Source organism: Solenopsis invicta, chromosome 1 (genome assembly GCF_016802725.1).
Source record: "Solenopsis invicta isolate M01_SB chromosome 1, UNIL_Sinv_3.0, whole genome shotgun sequence".
Classification (NCBI taxonomy): Eukaryota; Metazoa; Arthropoda; class Insecta; order Hymenoptera; family Formicidae; genus Solenopsis; species Solenopsis invicta.
Genome location: NC_052664.1, coordinates 31692525 through 31718852, shown reverse-complemented (window position 1 = coordinate 31718852; position 26328 = coordinate 31692525). Strand labels below are relative to the sequence as shown.

Sequence of the window (26328 nt, the reverse complement as noted above, 5' to 3'; positions counted from 1 at the left end):
AAATATTCAAGGTTAAATTTAAAGAATATTATAATATTATTTCACAATATGTAATGTTCTTAAAAAAAATTTATTTTTAAAACAATAATTTTATATTTCCAAATTCTCATATGTTGTACGCATAATTATGTAAAACATTTTACCTAAAGGCTAGATTATAATAAAATTACTGACAACACGAGAGATGCACAATAGATACGTATCAACATTTCTGTTTTTACGATATTATTGTAAAAGCAAATCTTGTCAATATATTTGTGCGATATCTACTTAATCTTCTTTAAAAATAATTGTTCAATTGACAAGATAGAAAAAATGATTTTTACTGCGTAATATAATTACTAAAGTGCGTTCAAAAAAATATAATCAACGTTTGTAAGAATTAATACGAGAGCGATGTAAAGAACAGTTGAGTGTAAATATATCGTTATAAATGTAATTTATACATGTTTATATGTGTATACACACACATACAAAAGTATGATGGTGTTTGTGGTGTTGTTACCGTTAAAATAAATGATATATTTTAAATATTATGGCGCATTCGGGTGATTGTTTTTATTAATTATTAATCATCAATTTAATTAGATATAATCCTTGAAGGCAATAAATTTTGTTATAAACTATATATTCAACAATGATGAACAATTATGATCATAGATATCAAACAGTATTCTCCAGTTTTTCAAGATAGTTATAAAGCTTGCATATCCCCAAGTTTTTCAAGACAGTCATAAAGCTTGTACGATATGTTACTCATGTCAAAATCCAGTGTTTCAGACGGAGAATAGTAATAGGTAGGATTTGACAAAACCACGTAATTTTTCAGTTTTTTACGAGAGATATGATTGCAACAACACGGACAGGATGTTCTTACAGGTATTAATCTATTTTGCCAGTCAGCTAAATCATACTTATGGTTCAAAGATTTATTTGAGTGAATGTTAGTGTTTTCTTTAGTCTGAAGTGTAGAATAAATGTTGTTTCTCTTCATTCGAAGCCAAACTATTTGCGATGATGAAGCATCCATTTCGATGGCGCAAATATCACAGATATTTCCTTTTTTTGTAATATTTTTTCCTTCAACCTCGTCATCTATCTCTTTCGTGTTTGTTCCATTTATGCAGTCATGCAAAATAGACAATTCGTTTTGTTGGCAGTTCAAGTGCGAACATTCATCTTGCGTCTGTATATTCGTTTTTATTCGTCTTGGAATTACTATTTTAGGAAAATTATCACATATTGCCTTGCCTGTTGTTCGACGTACTTGGATGCCTCTTCGTTGAAAATTTGAAGTTGAAGTTTTAACGGATATTTTCTTACTACATGTTGGAGACGTTGATGCGGAAATAACGCATTGAATTTGTTTATTACTGCTTTTCATTGGCTGATAATTGCTGATAAAATTTCCTGTTACAAATTTTGTATCCCCTTGATTATTTTCTTCAGGATATACGTATTTTTCTTTAGACAAGACTTTCTACAAATATAATTTTACACTATTTATTATGTTTCTAAATTTTGTTTGATTTAACGAGATTTTTTCAAATCGAATCAAATAAAAATTATCAATATTAACTTACTTTTACTATTTCATCAATTTTATTTCTTTTTTCACTCATTTTTCTCTGCGAAGAAATTATATTAAAAGGTAGTTCATTCTCAGTTCTACAATCTTTAATTAAATCATCTTTTTTCATGCTTGTTCTGTTTATAATATATGTTCTGGCTTTTCTTCGCTCAGTAAATTCGTCAACATCCTCCAACTCGCTGGAATCGTTACAGACATCAACTTCCAAATTCACCGAAAGAGAAGAAGTTGAAGATTCGTTTATTCTAATTTCAACAGGTGAATATTCCATGAAACATTCATCGTTTCGTACCGTATCGACATTTATAAACTTCTGAAAATCTTTCTTTTCTTCGAAACTTGGGTATTCGAGCGTCAATCCATTGATTTCGTCGTTTACTTTCTTTTCCGGTGTGCTGCATCTGTATTTATTGCACAATTTGTATAGCGCATAAGGACATTGCTCTCCGCATAAATATCTATATGTTATTTTATTCTTTAGGAATGTTTGTTTTGTAGAATTTTTTGATAATTTATCTGTAAATCTATTCGAGTAAATCACAGATTGATCATCATTTATCATTGATAACGGACTAATTTGTTCGTTTAATGGACTAAATTTCTTTGTAATGTTTTGACTTGTAAAACAGTTATAATTATGTGACTTCTTGCCATCTTTTTGTTGCGAACATATAGTGATGTCTGCTTGTGCAGAAGCGTTAGATGTAAATGAAGTGTCTGCCGAATTGTCCAATTCCTTGCTAATATCGGTATACTTATTTACATCATTTCTTCTAATAAATTTTAAAGGCTTCTGTTCTTTTTGTAATAAAAGATGTTCTTTATGCTGTTGTTGTTGGATGCTTGATACGCAATTTCTTTTACAATTAGTGCTATTTGGAGATTGTCGAATCTTTCGACTATGTATATTTTTAATAATCTTGTTTTTAAAGAGATTCAAACTACCGTATATCTTTGAGAATTTAATTAATTTTTTATCCTTTTCTTTCTTCTTTTTCAAGACCTTAAACAGAAATTTCCAATAATTATCTTTTTTTTTTATTTAATATATTTTAATAAAAAATTAATCGTTTCTAAAATATCGTTTCTAATATATTCTAAAAATACCTGGCTATTTCTTGCAAGCTCACATGTTTCATCGATCTTTGTCGAAACTCCATCAGTTTCAAAATATCTTTTTACTTTTTGCCACAGACTCGGACTAGCATAATCAATTTTCTTATTGTCTTTTACATATTCAAAATATATATTTTCTTGATTCACATTAAAGGGTATTTTCTTCAAATAATTTAGCTCCGTCCTAAGTTCGTCCACTACATCTGAAAGAGCTTCCACTTGCTCGAGAATTTGATTGAGCTTATATTCACGATCACGATGGCAGATTTTTTTTGACATAACTTGTATTATCAGAATTACAATATTCTAAAAAAATATGCGACATTTTATTGACATTAATTTCTAAAGTAAATAAATTAAATTGGGAAATAAAATATTATTTTGACAATATGGTTAAGTTGTGATAGATTATCTGTCATTTATATTTCAATTTGTTTTTTTTTCTTTTATATATATATGAGCACATAAGAACACTCGAAAACAGTTGTTAAGAAAAAGTAAGTTTTAAAATTGAAGTTACTATACGTTTTCATTAAACGCGTAAGTAGTACAGAAAAGTTTACATCAGTTAACATAACCCAGTTTTACATTAGTTTTAACTTTTACGCCAATTATATACAAGAAAAAAATCGTGTGCATCTCTATTTATAAGTTATAAAACAATAGATTAATATTAATAACATACTACAATATTGTAGATATAAACCAATATATAATAAAACATAATTACAAATATATATATATATATATATATATATATATATATATATATATATATATATATATATTTATAATTATGTTTTATGTATACACAAAATGTATGAATCTTAATATAAATTATGGCAGAAACAGAAAATTTCTCACTGATAAAGCGAACTGTTTCGTATTAAATATTTATTTATTTGATTCTTCATTGTAGGTACACAATCGTCAGTCGGTGTTCACGTAGACTGATTATTACTAATGTTTCGTGATACAAAGATCTCTTCCTAGGACATTTATAATACTATATTTATAAATTGTATGTACAATTTTCGTTACTTCGCTTGCCGCCGTTTTGATTTTATTTATAAAACAATCGTGATGATTTCTCCAATACCGTCGTCGGTGTTCGCGGTTATTAATTAATTACATTACGATGAAAAAATAATTATAAAAAGATACATAAAAATAATTGCGCATGTGCGTCGATAAAAAAAAAAATCAAATTCTACAAGATCGAAATAAATATCGATATTTTCAGTTTTTGTCTTTTACACACCACTCGATACGATGGCCCTACCATTTTACGCTTCGTTGTTCATCGCGGAATCTTTAAGATCCTTAAAGATGGTATCGTTATTATGTCCAACAAACAATCTCCTTGGCACGAATTGACAAGTAGATAACAAGTTTAATTACGATAATAATGCATTGATCACAATAATTTATATTTCCATGTAATTTTATTGTAACTGCAAAATTTTTTTGGAATGCTGATAGCGTGTTCGATCGCAAACTCTCCGTTTCCCCTTCGCGAGATGTGACTTAGTTTGTCTTTAATTAGATCTTCTACAATCGAGGTAATTGGGTTGCCTATAGTCGTCTCATATGTGAAAAAAATCGCTTCTATATTCAATACTTCCGCCACGGAACTTACGATAAGAAGGCTAAAGTAAATCTTGAATGTTACAAATAAGCACGAGAAAGACAGAAGGAAGTATTTAACCGGCGAAGTTTTCAAATTTATCCATTTGCAATTTCGCGGTTGAAAACTGTTAATTGAAATTAAATTGGTAATATTGCGATTCCGACATTCCTCGAAAAACTGAACTCATACTCTTGAGTACTTGGTAGTCCTAACTAACTTGTTCATAATACTGATAGTCACGATTTTAAATGGCTTTTTTAAATCGTCGAACAGAATCGAGAAATACGTCTGGATCGTCCTTCTTATCGTAAAATCTCTATTGCTATTCTGAATGAAATCATTCCTTTAAAAATACACTTTGCGCGTGTCGAGCGCAGTGTTAATACTTAAAACTATACTGTAATCTAACGCGGATGTAGCTGTACATAAATAAAGATAGAAGACGAAATATACACCAGAGAAAGAAGTGGTTAAAAAAGTGACTGATGGAATCTTTCTGGCTGTTCTGACCATCGAGAAACGGGCAAGCCATTTCCTTGTGTCTGCCTTTCGTTTCTTGGTCCCTCTTTCTCCTCCAATATTCGCATAACACAGCCTTGCTCCTCTTTCTCTCTGCATGAATAATTTCCCTGCGGTTCTAATTACTCCTTGTGATTCCTGTCTCTGTCGGCAAACGTCGACAACTCGATGTCGAGGCCGTTGAGATCAGAGTAATACATAGGACGTTTGCTTTAAGAGATCTTTTTGTCCCCATTGCGTAACTGAGGATTTCTTCCGCCAACTTTGCCCTACGGCACGATTCGTCATGGTCCGTCATCCAGGACGAGACCTCTTCTAATGTTGTCTCGGACTGTTACAGGTGCATCTTGTGTTGCACAGGCTGCTGTCTTAGATGCTGCTGCTGTGTTGAACTAGCTCAGTTTAGTCGGCCGGAGTATGGTCTGTCAGGAATTCGGGGGGGAATATTGGGTACGGGACGCCTACAACATAGACAGATATTGATTGTTGGATGTGTATTCACAAAATTTAAAACGAAAACACGTTGCAGGGAGAATCGATCATTCAACGAAAGAGACGCGATATTGATATATAAACAGGCAAGCTTGAGAAATTCATTGTCTAAGAGTAAAATTTTTCTCTCTCTAGCTCTAAATAGATTAAAACTTAAATATTTTAATTATCATAAAATAAGAAGAAAGACACATTTAGAAACACGCATAGATACTATAAATTATAAAATATAAAGATAAAAAAATAATATAAATAATAATATTATATAGGGTGTTCAGTAATTATTAAAATTAAAGATATTAATTATATTAAAATAAAAATTAAAAAAAAAAATTTTTTTTCATTTTAGGCAAATACAAAAATTTTATCCAAATATCACAAGCTGAGGACATATAGAATCACATTTAGTCTCAGAAAAAAGTATTATAAACTGTTATAGTATTATCGCAAAATATAAATAGCGGAATAAAACAGATTAAGAAACATTAATAGCGTGAAATGATAATTTAGATTAAAAAGACAAGAGATTCACACAGCATGCTCAAGCTTCAGTGATAAAATACATGCAAAAAATAGAGTGGCGAGACATTTAATCGCATTATTACTATCTTATATAACAAATTACGAATATCTTACGTAACAATATAACAAATTAAAATAAAAAAATTTATATAATACGTCTCGTATTTTTCCAATAGCGGCGCTAAATTGGAAAGAAGAAATAATATTAGAATTTTATTCACTTTACAGAATCAATTGCAACTCCATTAAATGGCCAATTACGACTTATCTCTATTTTTATAAACAAATTAATTATAATACTAAATGATGCTCTCTTAAATTTTTTAAGTCTATAATATATAATATGTAAAATATATTAATAATAATTAAAATATATATACATTAATATATTAATTTTCAGAAAGATCATAGCAATATTTATTATATAAGTGGAAAATAAATAATAATAAAAATTTTAAAAACAGTTCTTAATTTTAAACATTACTCTTTATACTCAAAATTATATTATAGTATAGCCTTTAATGAATCAAACAAGATTAATTTTGAACAATTTTCTGATGTATACGTATTTTTAGATCAGATTACTATTAAATATCACATTATTATCGACTATTTTGGAAAAGTATATGTATTACAAGAGAACATTATAGGATCGCAAACAATAGGTTCAAGATCTACAAGAAAAAAAAAAAACACAGAACGCGAATACGCATCCCCGTACACGGGGAGAACACATTCACAAGTTCTGATTCATCTTTAAATGATTCCAATATCATTACTCATAGGTACTAGTACGTTTCCCACGAGAGACAGATCCTTTATTTGCCGATAAACCCGACGGAAATGCGTCTTCGACTGTTCATAAGAGCAATGTCCTTTTTACATAATCTTATTTTTCAAGGACATACGCGCATGTATATATACATATTTATGTACGTGTACGCATATGTATATATATATACGTATACATATATTCTATAACATGTTACTCCCTATATACACATTTATATTGCAGTAAAACAGTGTATGTGTGTTCCTCTCGTGCGCGCAGGGCGCGATATTACAAGTTACAACGCATCTTTCGGGATGTAGCGCAGAACTTAAGCGGCTCTTACGTACGATCAATATTATTGTAGAGTACAGTGCGCAATAATATCGATCGTTTATATAACGTTTATAACGATATCAGTATATCTGTATCAATATTATTAGCGCAACATATTACATAAATAATACAGATCATGCGGGAGCCGTCTTAGCCAAGTAACCCTCCAATATTGTAATTTAACGATATTTCGAGAAATTTACCCCAGAATATAATTATGGTTTCTTAGTTGGATTTAGCAGTTTGGAATAAAAATCACTATAAAAATTAATATACGATATAAAAATTAACAAGGGCAATAATGGTTTATCTTGATCGACAAGAACTATATCTGCCATCCAATATCTGGAGTTAGAAGTACATAGTGATTTTGCTGTATGGGTTTCCGTCGCTCCTCATCGCGGCTGCGAAGTTTTGCTTACCAAAGACTTTCTATTTTATAATTGGGGGTTACTTTGCCCGCGTACAATCAAAGGGTTTGGCACAATCGGAAGAAATAGAGGGAAGATATGCGTGTCTTTGGCGTGCAATTTCGAATTACTACGTCTATATACCAGTGAAAACATTTAAAGTATTTGTATTTATAGTGAATTTATTAAATCATCTTATTGTCTCTTTCTCTTTTTCTCAGCAGATTTCAAAATTTTCATCACTCTCCTGTGTGCCAAACCCTTCAAAATATCAAAACTACGCCGACAGCAAACCCACGATTCGCTTTTCGACTGAAATATTACTCTCTCTGATTCCTCCCAAATATTTTTCATAATGCTATATAAGCGCGACAATCCGAAGATTCTCAGCCCGCGGTATACAATAGAATTACATACTTAATCGATGTTAGCTTTACATGAGATAAGCATAATAACTAGAGTGACATATAAGGCTTTAGATGGAAGCATGTATATGCGTGTAATGTGTCGAATAAAGTGCATATTTTGCAATCTTTATATATATATGTATGTATGTATGTGTATGTATATGTATATGTATATGTATATATATATATATATATATATATATATAAAATTTATACACACAGACACACACACACAGATATACAGGGTGTTCATTAATGTTTGTCTCCACGTTTTACTATAAGAGCACGCATTTGTTATTTCTAATATAATAATATGTTAGAAATACATATCCGTCGGTAAATCATGCTCCTATGGTAAAAAGTGGGTACAAACATTAATGAACACCCTGTATATATACACTGTTGTAACACTCCTTTTCTTTTATAGACAATTCAGAAGTTGGTATTTATCAGCTCGGCGCAATTTATCTACAATTAACATCGGGCCTCATAATACCTTTACAATTAAATCATAACATAATGTAGAGAGAAAACAAATGTTTTTAAAGACAAAATATGCTGTTTAATTAATCATAAAATATTTATAATTCACTAAGCACGATTATTATAAGATCCTTCGTTGTAAGGCTTGAGGTTGATATTCCACCAAATCGTCGCCAGATGCACTTGAATACATAATAGATTATTTTTCATTATATTACAAGAATTATACTATAAGTGCAATTGCGGAATTGTGGAACAAGCGATTCTCTTATCGTTCAAATGATCTATTCCACAGAACATATAATGCTTACACATATTTATCCTACACTAATACATTACACAGATTTCATTAAATTTCAATAGTCTGATCTAATTTTTCTGCCCATTTTCTTTCTTTTGAAAATAAATATAAATAGTGCACTATCGGAAGAGGTGGAATATTCACACTAAATTGAACCGAGAGAGCTCTAAATGCTTCATTTAACTTTTCATTTTAGTGTTCAATTAATAATATTCAATGTGGTGAGTGCACACAGCATATGATATGCCCAATCTATACCTTGTAAAAAGGTTTTTATCTAATCTTATCTTCTTGTTATGCCTTAACAATTCGCTAGTGCAAAAATGACCATTTTAAAACGAAAAAACTCTCACGAGACTATCGAGTGTGAAATACGTTGCTAAACCAACCTACGAATATACTTCTTACAATATAATATAGCGCGATGATTTTAATAATTAATTTAATATTTGTAACCGCGTTACTTTTGTTATATCAACGCATTTAATTCTGACATTGCTTCAAAGGATCAATGTATGTATATATACGCTCTGTATACAAGTTATACTGTACAATAACATTACAATAGTGTATTTTGTGGCTGCACGTAAAATCTCTTTCGTGTCGATGTTACTTATGCACTCTGCGCCAAATGTAAAACGCGACATCGATTTATATTCCGGAACTTCACCATTACATTTAAACCACAAGGAATATAATATCCTTGTCTCAGTAATGATACGCAAAATTATACATATAATTATAATCCGACGTGCTTCAGAGAAAGAGCGATGAATTTTAATAAATTCGAGAATAAGTTAAAAGTTTATATATGTAAGTAACTAAAACACGAAGCAAAATAATGCGCATGGTTACAGAATTATGAAATAAAATAAGTTAGAAATAAATAGCTGTGTGTATATGTGTGTGAAAAAAATATTAGGCCTTCTTGATATTGGCAATTTCAATGGAAAATACAAGTTAGATATGTTAACATCCGTAATTTTATAGACGGAATTTATAGACTTTTTTTTCTTGTTCATTATTAAACTCATGATGTTACAATGACAATTGTTTAGAATACGGACAACGCAATGACACAGAAAATACGAGTCTTCCGTCGCCGTGTTTTTCTAAATTCGTCATTCATTTAAGAAGACATTCAACGTCCTACTGTAACAAAAAATAATATTTTCTTTTATTTTTAATTGCACTTCGATTACCGTCTTTGAGTTTTTCCAGGTCACTGCGTGAACGTATTCGAAATGAGTACGTAAATCGCTTCATGTATAGTACAATCCAGCACAACAAGTTTTACAAAGTATTAGAAAATTTATATAATAAATTTATAAACTTGTGCCATACTATTTGATACGATCCTTCCAAATGTCACAAATATTTTATGCAAGAACGTGTACTATACAAATCTCGAAACACGTCGTTGCTCTGCAAATAGGCAAGAGTACCTAATTACAAAAAAGTCATCTTATATACAGTTGAACCGCAAGCATGATCAGGGAGCTCTCTTCGGAAGAAATTACTATAAATAATACAAAATACAACATCGCTCCTTAATGCGCTTGCCAAATGTGATGTACATTCATTATACATTGTATGTGATATTATTTGTTATCAATAGGTGCGATTATATCGTTAATTTAGACTATTCAGAAAGAGAAAAGGAGAGAGGAAAGGGAGAGAAAAGGAAAGATAGAAGGGATAAGGAGAAAGAGAAAGGAAGAGAAATTTCGTGACTTCGGATTTTCATGCAAAATCCTTGAAGCATTCTACGCTATATCACATCCTATGTCTGAGCACATTTTTTTTCTTGTTTATATCTCGTAAATATTATGAAGTATCTTTTATTTCTTATTATGTATATATATGTATATATGGCATATATATATTTTTTAATGGCTATAAGAGAAAAAAGTAACAAACATTATGGGAGGTAGAGAGAAATAGAGAGGAATTTTACAGCATTCCGTGTAGTACAATGCTTTTTTGTCATTAAAGAATCTTATTTAAAACAAGCTGGATATACTTCGTGAGTTTTAGCTACTTTCCCAACAGCATGACATTTTCTCGTCTAACTCATTACTGCCGACGACGCATTCGACATTTTCTTCAATATTGTAATTCGAGTACATGTCGGTTGCAGTTGACACGACAATACCACAATATTTATATCAAACTCGCTCTTCAACGATGGAATACTCCTTATAATCAATGCAAAGCTACTGTCGATCACATTATCAGGTTCTGGTAGACTTTCCAGGATAGATTCACTGGATGCAAATACATTTTAGAAGGAAATTCATATTTTGTTTAGATTCGCTAACAAGACTACGTACGAGGTTTCACACTTTTACATAGTGCGAAAATAACAATGAAATCGGATTAACTGCACTAATCTCTATATTAAACTCTATTTTGTTTTTTACACATATATGTATATATATATTTTTTAATTCATAACATTTTTTCTGACTGTCATACTTTGATTCCAGTTCTGAAGTTTAAAATGTTAAAGTTTAAAATTTTATTGCTCGACTTTGAACCAGTGTGATTTTAAAAAATACCATAATTAAATCTTCTAAGACATTGAAGGTAATATAGAATATTGCATAAGATATATATATATATATATATATATATATATATATATATATATATATAGTATATATATTTATATTTATTATACTTACAAATACATAAATATATATCTGTGCGCATATTTATATATACACATACACAGATATATACTTTTGTGAAACACGTTATATCCTACACAAAAATATGCATACACATATGTTACATACACACACACACATGTGTGTATAGATTTAATTCCTAAAGCATAATCATTAATTAAATTTATGGAACACCATGCAAAAGAAAAAGAAAGACACAGACGAAATGAGACAGGCTCAAATTAGTGATTATATTCTGCGGAATTTTGTTATAGTTCTATTCAAAGACAACATGAATTTTAGTTCATTCTCAACCCTGAACAGTCTACCATCTACTTTCTGCGCAATTTAAACGGATACCCATATACATTATGTTGTTAAAGGTACAGCTCGGAAAAATTGAGGATATCTATTTACTTGATCTTGAACGCATCCATCAGCTCGTTCACGGCGGCCTGCGTCGCAGCTTGTGTCGCAGCTTGTGTTATCCTCTGCTGTAGACCACCCCCTCGACTAAACATACACCACGGATACCCAACTTTGACTACTGATCTCACTCTTGCAATTTGTTTCAGGGACATACATCATATGTTTAGCGTTGCTAAATGTTAACTTATGATGCGTGTCTCGTGTACGAAAGCGTGCACAATGCCTTTTTAAAATGCGTATCCGAGATAAAGTAACATTAATGGTACGTGTAGCTTTGTAACAGTATTTATAAAAAATGTTTTGTAATAACGATACGATATTTGTTCAATATTCAAAGGCAGCTTTAAGCTGTTAGACTAAATTCACACTATTTAGCTTTAATTTATAAATACATAACAATTATATATGCTATTTTGTTGTTTTTGATAAATCGTAATGCAGGCACCGACATATTTGTCCACAATTAGTAATTGACAAGTTTCGGATTGTTAGATTTCATATAAAATACTTTAGACAATAAGAGACGTATAAAGTAGAAGTGCTGTTATATGCGTTTGAGAAGTTTTGAAATTACATTTAAAGGGCATATCATAGTTTTTACACAAAATATATCAATGATATGATAAATATTTGGTAGATAACTAACAGAATTCCGATGACTGTCATTTTTCATATTTAGTTGCCGAAATGTCATGCTGTTAGTAAGTAAATAAATGGTTATCTATCTGCCATAAGAACGTAAAGTCCTTTATTTGACAATATTTTCAACGGTATATACATGTATATGATATACAGCTTTATCAAGGTAATTTACAATCAAATACGTGTGACTCGATTATGTATATTATATATATATGTATCTCTCCATTTTCTAAGAACAAGAAGATATTTGGAAATATTTAGTATTGCAGATTTCACTAGTAGTGGCGTTAAAATACAATTATAGTTAGGGCTGTGTTAATCTTCATGCCAGAAATAATATTATACATAGAACATATTTATATATATATGTATGAATTAGGCTAAAAAATTATTACACTGTTCACGCAATATAAATAGTAAATAATAGAAATAATATCATAGAAAATATCAATAATACAATTACTCTAATTCTTCCTCAATCACTTAAAAAATACGTCGTTGTCGTGTTACGTAGATGAAATGCACTAGAGGAATTGCTCGACATTTGGAAGCTCAATTAGATCCCATAAACACAAAAAAGGTGCAGGACTTATACAATTAGAATAATTCTGTGTGTTATTTTCACACTCCTACTTAATTAACATTGATCACGTAATCTCTCATAGTGTATGCAGACAGTAACGATAACAATTAGAGAGAAACAGTGTGTTTTGTGTAAAATATACACCGTCTATAATGCAACGGATACGGTATTGATTAGTAGCGAATAGGCGAGTTAGTGCGAAGACTTATTGTCGGCGCCTGCAATAGAAAGTGAAGTTAGCACCCAAAAGCCCCAATCACAAAAGCTACTGTTTAATATAGTCAGGTAAAATTCTCGGGGAAAGCTGCAAACTTTACGTTCACTACTGTATAGTGTATACCGTTTTAACGTCGTTATTGTATCATTATATTTCGAACACACAATCAGCGAGGAACGTTATTGTGCGACTTAAAATTCGACGTGCGCAAATTAGCTTAACGTAAGAATTGCGATCGACGGTATGATAAACACGCGATATACGATTTGAGATTTCCTCTGCGATGTTAATAAGTGAAATTTTCGTAGAGTTTTAAGTTCTATATAAAGTATATTGTACTCACGATGGTATCATAGGTGGAGGTAGGCCAGGGTTAGCTCGCGTTGGTGGTGGTCCACCTGGACCAGGTCTATTAGGAATGGCTGGTGCTGGCCGGCCACTTGCAGGTACTGGTGGTGGTGCTCGTGAGCTAGAAATAGGTGGTGGCTGTGTCACTCCGCGTCTTGGACCACCAGGAGATGGTGGCGATAATCTAAAACGTATAATACGTTTAGATATAATCGGCCTACAATCGATTTCTGCATTTTTTTAGCGCATCAACGTGTTCTCTCATTGACGTTGAACAAAAGAAGTTACAATCAATATACATCAAAAAAGATTATTGTATAAAATCTCTCTTTGTTTAAGTATATAATAATTTATATAATTCTTTAATATTTCCTCGAAGATATAAATAATAAATTAGTTGACATCAAATATAAAATACTGACTAAATTAATTAAGTTCTAACAATATATTTTAATTTAGCTCGATACTTTTACATAAAAAATATCATTACTCATGAAAGTCTACTAATTGAAAAAGCATGCATAATATGAACATGGTGTTCTGTATAACAAAATGATCAAGTGTTCTTTTTCATAATACAGTCTAAGTGTTGAGAAAAAAATAAATATATATCAAGAGTGTAAAAAATCTTACCCAAGACTGTTTCAACGGTGTTCAAATGTATGGCAAAGCACGGTACAAAATGTAAGGATGATAAATTAGTAAAATGCGCGATAGACCATTTTAAGAATAACATAAGGGTTACCTTGGATTTTCGCCGGACACCAACCAATCGTTCTTCACGGGCGGTGGTACTGGGGTTGAAACCGTAGCCATCGAGACATCTCCAATGATACGAAGAGCCTCTTTGCACGCGTGATACATGCGTAACATCTCTTCTCGTTTCTGTGCCTCTTCTGGAGATTCTTCCATCATCGAAGCCTGTAAATGCACGAACACATCGTAAATTTTAAATATATAAAGATATAAATAGAAAAAATCAAATACATAAATGCAACAATATGCTCTATTTAAAAATTTAATATATTTAAGAGTTGAATTTAATTTATTGTATTAAAAAATGATAAATACGGAAAAGGATGAAAGAAAAGAAATAGTAAGATACACTTATGATTATATTGGATCATTGAATATCGTCGGAGTATTTATTTCATCGTTGGTTGACTAGGAAATAGCGAAAAAGATCAATCTATAAAATCTTTAAAAATTGATTTTGCGACAGTCATATAAATACATTACATACTGCAAAAGTAATGTTTTACCTGATCGCCGCTTGCGTAAAGATGTGCCAACAGTTCTCCGTTAATGAAATCCTTAGCGTTGTTAATAATAAGCATCATAATTGTTTTGGGAACTAGATCGCGGGTAGTTTTCGTAACGATCTTCATATAAGAATCTACTAAGTTTCTGATAGTTTCCACCTGACGCTCCAATTGAGGATCCATCGATGATTGACCTTCTGTTCCACCCTAAAGAAACAAGAACAATATTCTTTAAATTCTATATATCATTTCCTATATTGGCAATTAAAACGTTTTTAAACAGTTCAATAACTAAGAAGGCAATATATCAGATAACAGTAACAAGACATTAAACTAATACGAGTATTGACCAAATATAGAAATATAATCAAAATATAGAATAACATATTCTATGTGTTGGAATTTTCTGCAGTAGTGTACTTGGGTTGAACAGGTGTCCGTGCTTATGTTAAGTGTCGTGCGTTTTGTAATTGAAAACACGATTGTACCAACCTCATATCCTTCCTTTTTAGTTGATTCAAATAAGAGACAAAAAGAAAATGATTCTATTATGCTCAATACAAGATGTTAGTTTTTATTTTAGAAATTGTTATAGATATAAAAACCCACGCACTCTGCATAAATGTCTCAAGTATAGTTAACAATATCAAAGAGCAATAGAAATTGTATTCATATAAAATATTCACGCGTAAAATAATATCACGAATAATCTGATGACCTATATAATTGCACATAAAATTTTGCAAAATTTAATAAAAGAAAGTCGTCAATATTGGCTTACTCTTTTTAAATCGGCATCCCCGTATTTCTCGGAAATTAAACACTGTATTATATTAATACAATGATAAAAACATGATCTACTTAAATAATTAAAGAAATAAAAACATTAGTTACGTAAAACATAATTTATATACAGAACATAATTTCTTTTTTTCTATATAAAATCTGTTAAAAACAAATTGAAAAACAAAAATAATATTTGCGATTTTCTCTTGCAAATTTCATAGTTGAAATAATAGTGAATATAAGATATTGATAATACCATAGAGTATAATAAAGATTATTATTTTACATGTTTGTAGCTTCCTAAAACTTTGATTTATATTTTTCCCTTTCACATTTTCTTTGTAATGGTTTGAAACATAAAATTGCTTCAGCATAAAGCAAATCACTTCTCTATGAAAATAGAAAATAACTACGAAATCTTCAACTACAATATTGACAGATGTTTCATGAATTTTTTCATATTTTCTTTAATAACTCAGGTAGAAAAAACAGTACCGGATGCGGTAAATCTACTAATAAAATGTAAAAAAAAAATGTATGGGAGAATTCAATTCTAGCTTTTTAATTTCATAAACTTTATTGTTGAATAAACAAATATATTTTATTACTTAGTTTATCAATTTGTTGTATAATTAACTCTTTCTCTACGGAGTCATGTATGAATTTTGCTGTTACTGTTAAGGGTGCCAATTTTGAGGCTCAATTTCTAAGACACTCTTTTTGAATTATGTTGCAAAAACATTCAATTATTTAAATTATTACAAAATATAAAATAGTATTATAAAAACCTGCTATACCATCCGATAGAAGACACTTCTTAGTTTGTATTTATGTTTTTCAAGTCTTATTTTTAATTAAAAGTTCTTAAAAAAAAAAATATTATCCAAAAACAAAATAGTGTGCCAGTATAGGCCATTTTCTTTTACTAATTCTGCATATATATTTTAATTCTAATTCTAATCCTAATTGGGAATCATGAAAATAAAATCAAACCTATTTTTTAAAAATAATTCTTTTTGTTAGTTGCAATATAACTCTTAACAATAATTCAGGTCACCACACAGTTAAAGAATTAAAAATCAACAAAATCTTTTATTTTTTAATTAACTCACCCTCTGCTTATCCTAAAATAAATTAAAATGGATTCAAATAAATATAATAACTCAAATATATTAACTCAAAAAGCAAATCAGAGATTCTTTTTTTCATCTTAGAAATATATAAAAATTGTAAAACTAATTAAAATCTTTGATAAATAAACTGATATAAATGACTGCATTCAGCAGAAAAAGTAGCTTTGCAATTATAATTGTAAAATTCTTTAATATAATTGATTTATACATTTCGATTCGGCAGGAAGTAAGAACAAGAACCAATCACATTGAAAAAATCTTATAATAGTTGCAAAGCTGCTTTTTCTGCTAAACGTAGATAGTCTGTTTCTTTTATGAAGACATACACGTAATTATCTAATCATGTGTTAATCAATAATGAACTCACCTCTTCACCATTTGTTTGCTCTGTTGATTTTTCGGGATATACACCAGCCCTCAGGAATGACGCCTTCCAGGAGTCAACATCATCTTGCGTTTCACAACTTAACTCCAATTGTTTATAATCCTTATAAACGTTTCTTCCTTCAGGATTGAATAACGCAAATAGATGACGACGCGACATGAAACCTTGTTCTAGATCACGCAATTTCAGCCCATCCAATGGCAACATGTACTTCTTTTCACGTTCCTTTATACATAAAAATATAGCGGATTAGACATTGTACTTGAATATTCTTTTTGATATAAAATGTTACGATTTTTAATATTCAATTCAAATGAATAGAGAATTAGAACAATAATTATGAGCAATATTTACTTCTTCATCCTTGAACCAGGAGATACTCTCTGATGTTAAAACAAACCAGTAATCTCTCGAACCGCCCTTCATAATACCAAGATTATGTATACACATGTAACCTTTACGAATTACTTGATTGCCTAGTGTATGCCGTCCAGACTTAACGGAGTTCTCCGAGGATTGCTGTGCACTGTAACATAAACAATAGTGTATAATGAAAAATAAAAGATTTCATATATTCAAAGATTGTTGCCATTAAAATTTACATTAGTCAGTTATAAATAAAACCAGCAAAGTCCTAGCATCCACGTTTTAAACAAATGTACTATATCGTAAAAAGAAATTAAATTAACATTTGCTTATAACAAAACAGCTCAAATTTTCGATTATACGTATGTATTATTACATAAATTCGATATTTTTGTTTTACACGAAGAATAAAATATATATATATATATATATATATATATATATATATATATATAAAACAAATATGGACAGTACTTTATGCCTTTACCTACAATTCAACGTATATTTACACATCTATTTTGAAAAAGTCCATTAAAAAGTCTTTACCTTAGAATTAACATAATATACATCAGAATTATTGTGTATGTATTGCCATATTGCTTCATGCATTTTATGCTTCATATAATTTCAACATTTTCTAAGCGCATATTTGCTGCATAGCCACGTAAACCACACTAGCGTATCATAAATGTATGTACAGTGTAGATATTATTTAAACACTGCAACAATTTTCGATATTATGATGCAAAAGCGATTATGAAAAATTGATTGCATAAGCGCACATTACATCCATTAAAAAATAGATTATATGTGTGATGTTGCTGTATGAATTACAGTCTAAAAATTTTATGAATATCTAATAAATGCAGGTGATTTTAATAAATATTTTCATTTACGAATTTTAATTTTCTGGCATAACTTAGAAATGAGAAATTGTTATTTTAATTTAAAATAAAGCGAACTCTTATAATTTACAAAAAAAAAATTAAAATAGAAATAGACTAATATAAAAAATTAAAAATATGAGATTAATTATAAGAACAACGTGCTGCATCCCATGATTTTAATATTATGCAGAATTTTCAGTCATGTACCGAAATCAGTAAGTTTAAATTATAGTGAAATAATTTTCTTAAATCCAGTTCAAAAAGAGAAAAAACTGATGAATTTAAAGTTAAAAAATCAATTAAGAATTTTCCATCATATGTATATTATAAACTGTATAAGTTCTTTGTTTTAAATGCTAATTGTAGCATTTAAAATCAGTGATTAAATTAATATTCAAATTAATATTTAAATCAATTTAAATTATAGGAAAAAATAAGAAAAATGACTAATATACATATATGTATATATACATATATGTATATACTTTGCTTATTTTTATAAATTTTCGGAATATTAATAAACACAAAATATCAAGCTACAACCTACTAAAAGTTTAGCTCATAGTACATTAGTGTTTTAATTCAAAAAGGAAGCAATAAAATATCGAAAGAAGGATAAGCATCAGAAAGAAAGAGCGTGAAAATGGAGAGGGATAAAAATGTAGTGTAAATTTTTGTTGAAATGTACTTTAATATTCTTACCTTGCATTATGGCTACTGGCTGCAGCGCTGCCGATATAATTAAATCATTTTTTTAATTGTGAAGTTTGAAGAAATTGATAATGAGAAAAAAAAGTATATCTCAGGATAAAGCCATATTAATTTAAGTAGGGTAAGGCATACATAAGCTCATAGATAGATTTGAAAAGTTATAAAGAATATATGTCATATGATTTTATTATTTTAATTATGTATACTTCTCATTAACAAATTATATAAACTAGAAATATATATTCTAAAAAATAAGAGCAAAGATGTACACATTTGTATAAAATCTGTATGCCTTGTCCCCAACATCATAAATAAAATCAAGAAAATCTATGATACCTAATTTTCAGCAACATCAGTATCAAGTTTATATAAGCCTATTACCTTATTCGGTTATACACTTATATTTGTCTATCTAATATTAGCTATATTGTAAGTACCTAATGCAATTTTTATAACTATTTTTTATAATTAATTTTTAGTAACGTTATAATTTGTTTAAAGCAAAAATTTAAAATATAAAATAAATTATATGTAGAAATACTGCTATAGCCATAACAATAAAAATCAATTTGAGCTATAAAGAATGTAATATGTGCAAATGCAATTTCTTAATTTAAGAAGCTATTTCTTTAATATAAATTATTGTTATAATCATTACTATGTAATTTTATAATTAAGCAATCTTATTAAAAGTTTAAGTTTAAGTTAAGCTTTAATTCTATTAGGTGTGTTCAGAATTATCTCTAAAAATTTTATAAATTATACATACACGATCGAGTTGTTAACTATATAAAAAAATAAAATAAAGAAAAGGTCACGTCGCGTTAATAATAAAAAATTAATAGAAATAAAACATTACAAAAACAAAAATAAATAGAAGAGAGTTTAATATACTTATATATGATTTTAGCATAGTGTCATAATAGTGTACATTGAGTAGAAATCATACTTATTACTACAAAAGTAATTGCTTGTCAAATTCTAGAGTGGCCTTTGACCTTGAAGGGAGAACGAGCTGAGAATGTTAGCGTGATCATAGATTGCTATGTGAGCTGATTTTAGCAAGACATGCATTGATTGTGAAAGTATATGCGCTGATTTGAGTAAAAAAATAATGGCAAGCAAACAAATAATCTGACATATCAATCACGTGTAGTACGACTTTCTATCATATTTTTCAAAAATGTTTAAAATTTTACTTTTTTACACAAGTTCTTAGAAAAAATATCTGTTGTTAATAAATTATCTTTATAATTATTTATATTCTAATAAGCATTAAGCAAGCTGTACGTGTAATTTATTTTAATCTAAAACTACTTTAACATATTTTAAAATTGTAAACAAATTTTCAGAGTATAAAATATTACTACATAGTTCTTTAGATAAACTATTATTTTCCAAATATTATAGAAAAACAAATGTAAATCCTAAAAAGTATTTTGTTATACTGAATGAAAAATGTACTATAGTAATATATAGAGAATGTTAAAGTTGATAAAATTTTATAATGCAATACACGTGAATATATTGCTAATGCCGTTTTAACTAAAAAGCAATCTTTTGAAACATACATCTTTGTCTAAATACTATAACAACATTATATGTTTCTTGCTATTTAATGGCTATATCAAATTTGACATAAAATAAGAAAATGTAGCAGCAAGCATAAATGTAACAAAAATGACACGTAGGAATTAGATGTATCAACTTAAAAAAACCAAAAATTTCTGACTACTGTGTTTATCTCTGTAAATAATAAATTTAAATCTAAGGTAACATATAACAAATGATGTAAAATTTTCAGTCATTACTCACTTCGCAAAACCGATGAAATCTTCATGATTCGTATTCATATATGCAAGTTCGCAATCCACCAGCAAGATTAGCTGTTCTTTACACATTTGCTCGCGCTGCCTGATGTGTGTCGTTATGATACGTTCCGTCTCTTCTCTTAATCTTGGATAACGTGACATCTGTAATTCAGACAAAAACCAGCATATAAGAATTGTAATTATTTTATCATTTTTGTAATTGTTAATTATTTTATCATTTGCGTGTGTGCGTGTTAGTGCAAATTTAATAAATCATATCTTTTAGCATTTCACAATTATCTTTAACTTACCCTATCTGTACAAATGCGTACAACATTACTAAGTTCTTGCACGACTAAATCTACACATTTGAGACTTGGTTCCTTAAGTCTGTTTATTTGTTTTTTGACTATTGCCTCAAAAGCCATATCCGGAGTAAATAATCCCACCCTGATACCTATCGTATTAAAATTTTGTTAGTTTAATATGTAAATAATAACTTGAACTTCATAATTTGATTCTATAGTTTCAGGGTTGGTAGCAAAACAAAAAAAAGTATTCCTTGACTTTTCCAAGTCACTTTTTTGAAACAATCCCTGATTAAAAACAGCATTAAATAAAAACAAAGAAAAAATATTACATTTTTTTAATATATAAAAAATAATATAAAATAAACTTTTGATCATATTTTTTCTGCATTTTTAAGCATTCATAAAACAAAAACTTCATTACACTTTTAAGAGGAATATTTATCTTTTCTTCGAAAAATTTATTATGACTGAAGCTTTTTATGAACATTTTGTATAATTCTTTTTATTATGTTGTGATTTGTGAAACATCATTGACATATATAAAACTATATCTTGACCTTGTAAAAATCAAGATATTAGTTTTCCTTCTTAACTATGTCTATTAATGACTTTCTACAACTCGTTTACTGTAAAATTTAAAAAACATAAAAAATATTTACAAATGTTTCTTTAAATAATTTAAAAAAATTAAATTTAATAATAAAAATAAGTAAAATTTGAAAATTTGGAATTTACAGTAATTTAATTTTACCTTAAGTTAATTTTTTTTGTTTCCCGACCTTCCTCAGTTTTCCCTGATTATTTTTAAATTCCCTAACCTTTCTCTGATTTCCCGGCTTTTCCGAGGTTTTTCCTGACCACTAACAACCCTGAGTTTTGTCAAATAACGATAAGACCAGAAGGAACTCACCATGTATATTTCTGATAGCAAAAGCAATTTCTTTCCTTAATTCTTTTTCATCAAACTCCATTTTAACAATTTCGAATGGGAAACGTTCATGGAAAAGTCTGTTGATTTTTGCACCACCACTAAGTTCCATAGTATTAATTTGTGCTGAACCTGAGCCTTCTATAGTTCTCTCAAAATCTGACTGAAGCTGCTGTATCATCCTTAAAAACGTTTTTCTATTAATTTGTGTAATACAAGCTGCCATAAAATAATATTAGTTATATGGCTAGAGAGTCTTGATGTTATCTACCATTCACAAAACACATTTGAAATAATATCTGTTATTGTGTCTGCAAATCAATCAATCTGTTTTATAATAGAAATGTTATATTATCCCTATAAAGGTATAATAATTCATATAATCACGTATTAAAACAATTTTAATAGCAATTTTGTTAGTTTTCTCGTAGCAGAATAGTTTTATGCCATTAGAATACCTTCCAATTCTTAAAAAAAGCATTTGTATAATAAAAAGAAATACAAATCCTCAATTAGTTAAAATTTCATGCAAATGGCACACTACTTCTGTTAAATAAAACTAATAAAGGAAACACAAGAATACCTACATATACATTTGAATTAATCTGAAAAAAAAAAACGAAAAGCAAATGATCTAAAACTTCAAGACCCTCTACCCATAAAATAAAAAATATTGGAAATGAAAAAGATAATAAAAATATTGAAATGAAAAGAGAGGATTATGGTTTCATTTGCATGATTATTGCTTTACATAAAACTATAAAATATAAAATACATTTATTAAAAATATTTTGATATTACATATATATGTGTATATACATGTGATACATTCTGCTATAAGATAGGTATGCATTTGTGATTTTCACATATATATTTTACAATACACATTTTATGAATGGAAGACAAACACTGGGATATTGTAAATTCTGAATTTACTTACTGTAACATAGCCTTTGTTTTGATTGCAGGATCATCAGGTCTGAAATGTTTGTACTGCTCGACATCCTTCTCTAAAGCTAACTGCTGCTTTTGTAATCTATCTCTTAGAGCTGGCAAGGTATCCCTGATATGATTTGTTAATTGTTGATTGAGAACTCTCTGCAAATATGGTGTACCCAACCTATCTGCTAGATGACGATAAGACGGATGGCTACAACAAGTAAAACAGAAGTTATGTATGGCCAAAGAAAGAAAGATTAATCATATTCCAATAAAAAATTCAGAGTTGTTCATATACCTGAGGAAGAACTTTCGCTCAGCGGCTAAAGCATTTTTGATATCCTTCCGTCCTTCTATATCCTTTTGACTTCTATTAACAACACCAATGTAACCCCTTCTCAATGGCAATAATTTATTTTCCAAAATGTCTCTCGCATCGGTACCGTCGTCCATAAGATCCAGTTTGGTAATAACGCCAATTGTACGTACACCTTGTAGTATTGTGCATTAAATTAATATAAGCTCAAAAACATATTAATAATAGTATTGTAACTAATAGGATACCTTGTGGATCCACTTCTTTAGCAAGTTTAAGAGCATCACTATTGGCTAAATCAGTATTGGCTGGTGTAACTGCCAATATAAGACAATTTTCACGTTTGATAAATTGAAAAATCATGGCCTTAATTTGAGCTTCTATATCTGCTGGCTGATCTCCGATCGGTACTTTTGTAAGCCCAGGTAAATCAATTAATGTCAAATTTAGCACTATAGAAAAATAAATATATGTTAGTAAATAATAATTATTGTTTCTTTTAAAGCAGTCTACTTTGTCATACTTACCGTTGGGTGAATATACTCTGAGATTAATTGGTATATTAGAAATGCCCTTGTTACTTCCAGTCACCCTATCTGTTTCTGCCTCAATTTCTTTCCGTACTTCGTTAAAATCCACAAATTGTTTGCCTTTACAATGCAAAAATTCTGCATGTTCTGTAATATGAAAAAAAAATAAATTTAGAAATAATTCCTATTAATAAGAATATTAATAAGAAATCAAGTAAAAAATTGGAAATAACGTTTTATATACTTTAATTCTTCATCATATTTACATTCTGTCTAATAAGATATATTCAATGTATAATTTCTCATAATTTTAGGCTCAGGAAGTATGATACAGGAAAAGTGATAAGAAAAAGTGATAACTTATTGATAAAAGTTCAAGAGGCAAAATAATTTTATTAATCGTGTTTTTTGTTAATTTTTTAATATCATTTTTGAAAATAATATTGAAAAGCAAAATGTCAATAACTATTTTTTATGAATTTATCTAATAAAATGTCATACAATAAAAACTTTCAACAAAGGTTAAGCAGAGAACGACATGTATAAATGAAGTAAAAGCGTTAATGCGTTCCTTGCTTAAAAGGAAGATATTTGCCATGAGTACAGGTCAATAGGTTAACAAGATGATATTACCCATATATGAGAACTCTACTTCTTTAAAGTATTTCTTTTATATTCTTTTAAAACTAATTGAAATTTCAAGAGTATTATCAGATAAGATAATTTCACATTTATTATTACATATTAAGAAACAAGAAAAAATAATATAATGTATTCTATGCATTATGACTCACCAGTTGGGCTGTTAATCAACTGTAAGATGAGAGGTCTCCTTGTCACAATGCCTGAACCTCTTGGCAAGAAGTCTCTGGAAAAGAAGTGTTTGTTTGTTATAATTAACTTTAATCAATGCCAGCACTATACATATATGCATAAATTAATGCTAATTGATTAAAATGTTAATTTATATATGTAATGTATTTTTAGGTAATGATAACTTAATAATTCATCAAATAATATTGCAAATAACAGATATATCTAAATGTAAACTGATATGTTATCTCATGTTGATAAGATCAATCATTTATTTATCTTGCACCTCTGATAAAGATATGCATATTTTACTATCTACTTTAAATATTCTTTGTCATGAATCTATGTTCTTTCAGAAATCTTTATTCATAAACTTTTTTAAATGATTTAATAGACTTAAGATACAATGTTGACTAAAAAGTCCATGTGGATGAAAAAAAAAAATTAAAGTAAATTCTGTGTGTGTTGTTTACTGTTCTACATTTTATCCAATGGAATAAACTGACAAAAACTGTAGATTATAACAAATATGATACAAACTAAAATATATTTATGTAACTTATATAAAAAGATTTTAATTAATAAATCACACTAATCACTCTGATTAGAAGGAAAATAAAATCAAACACTTGAACAATGTATTTTAAATACTTCAAATATTAATATATTTTAAAAAATCATTTTTTTTTTTTTTTTTTAACAAGAATATTCCCTTAAATTTGAAATATTCTATCAATTTACTCATTCAATTGACAACACTCTCATTGCTTTTTGTTTATTTTATTGGTTTTAATAGAAAAGACCAGTTTTTACCAGAAAATACCAGTTTTTACCAGAAAATATCATCTCTACTGGCCTGGACTTTATCCAAAAAAAATGTGGAATTTTGTCATCTCTGATATCGGTTCCTTTCGAAGCTAACACTAATGCATTTACAATGTAATGAGACAAACATCTCGTACAATGTGGTGAGACAAATCAGCTGTATAAAATCTTAAAAAATTAATATTTCTTTATATATAAACGTTTCACTCTCATCTTAATGTAATATTTTGTTTAAATACCAAACGAACGAAACGTCTGCAATTAAATAAAAAATTAAGCATAAATTAAAAATTACTGATTTATCATCTTTCGTTATTTTTATCTCGATATACATTCCGCATAATCACCAGTAGTGCGTTTAACAGACGTCAGAGAACGACGTGAGAGTGATGAGAGGCGTTCGTTCGTTCGCTACGAGGACGTAGCAGCATCATCCCGCCGGTTTTGCGCATGAACGAGCGCTTCTAAGCTACTCCCGTGAACTATGTCGCGTCGGAGAAGACACTTGACAGGTCACCCCGTGGGCGTTCTGACGTCCGTCGTCGTCCGCTCGGCTTTCGCTTTGTGCTACGCACGAAAAGTATCGCGTACAGGATTGTTACGAACGACCGCCGTCGTTCTCGATGACGACGCGGTGAAATCGAAAAAGCCACGCGTGTTTCCGCCACGCCTTAGGACTTGCGTAGAGCGGCGACGACGAGGACGTCATCAGCGCGGTCATCAAAAGTAAAAAGGCCCGTCCGTTTCGTAAATATACCTGCGTTACGCTTTCTGCGCCTGAAACGGAAAACGTGCATGCATACGCGGAATTCGGACTGGGCGAGGAGAGGACGTGGAAAAGAGGGCAAGGTGAAAAAG

The 26328-nt window shown here is 29.4% G+C and overlaps 1 protein-coding gene across 25 annotated transcripts in view; it reads right to left on the bottom strand.

Moving 5' to 3' along the window:
- The window catches only part of LOC105201830 (dynamin), a 28761-nt gene that overhangs the window by 1143 nt on the left and 1290 nt on the right, over positions 1-26328 (bottom strand). Inside the window, exons 2-19 of one of the 25 annotated variants that reach the window (XM_039458071.1) lie at positions 24627-24700; positions 23830-23979; positions 23551-23754; positions 23285-23477; positions 22988-23197; positions 22030-22244; positions 21120-21265; positions 20813-20970; positions 18989-19015; positions 17388-17559; positions 17016-17258; positions 16628-16639; positions 14730-14936; positions 14213-14388; positions 14101-14106; positions 13463-13651; positions 11666-11761; positions 3585-6051 (exon numbers count right to left, since the gene is read on the bottom strand). In XM_039458071.1, coding sequence (XP_039314005.1) covers positions 5970-6051; positions 11666-11761; positions 13463-13651; positions 14101-14106; positions 14213-14388; positions 14730-14936; positions 16628-16639; positions 17016-17258; positions 17388-17559; positions 18989-19015; positions 20813-20970; positions 21120-21265; positions 22030-22244; positions 22988-23197; positions 23285-23477; positions 23551-23754; positions 23830-23979; positions 24627-24700 — 2560 coding nt within the window. In that variant the 3' untranslated portion in view covers positions 3585-5969. Of the gene's footprint in view, positions 1-3584; positions 6052-6666; positions 13121-13462; positions 13652-14100; positions 14107-14212; positions 14389-14729; positions 14937-15221; positions 15234-16627; positions 16640-17015; positions 17259-17387; positions 17560-18988; positions 19016-20812; positions 20971-21119; positions 21266-22029; positions 22245-22987; positions 23198-23284; positions 23478-23550; positions 23755-23829; positions 23980-24626; positions 24701-26328 lie in introns of those variants that run through there. The other 24 variants (XM_039458033.1, XM_039458428.1, XM_039458203.1 and 21 more) reach the window with 24 other exon arrangements.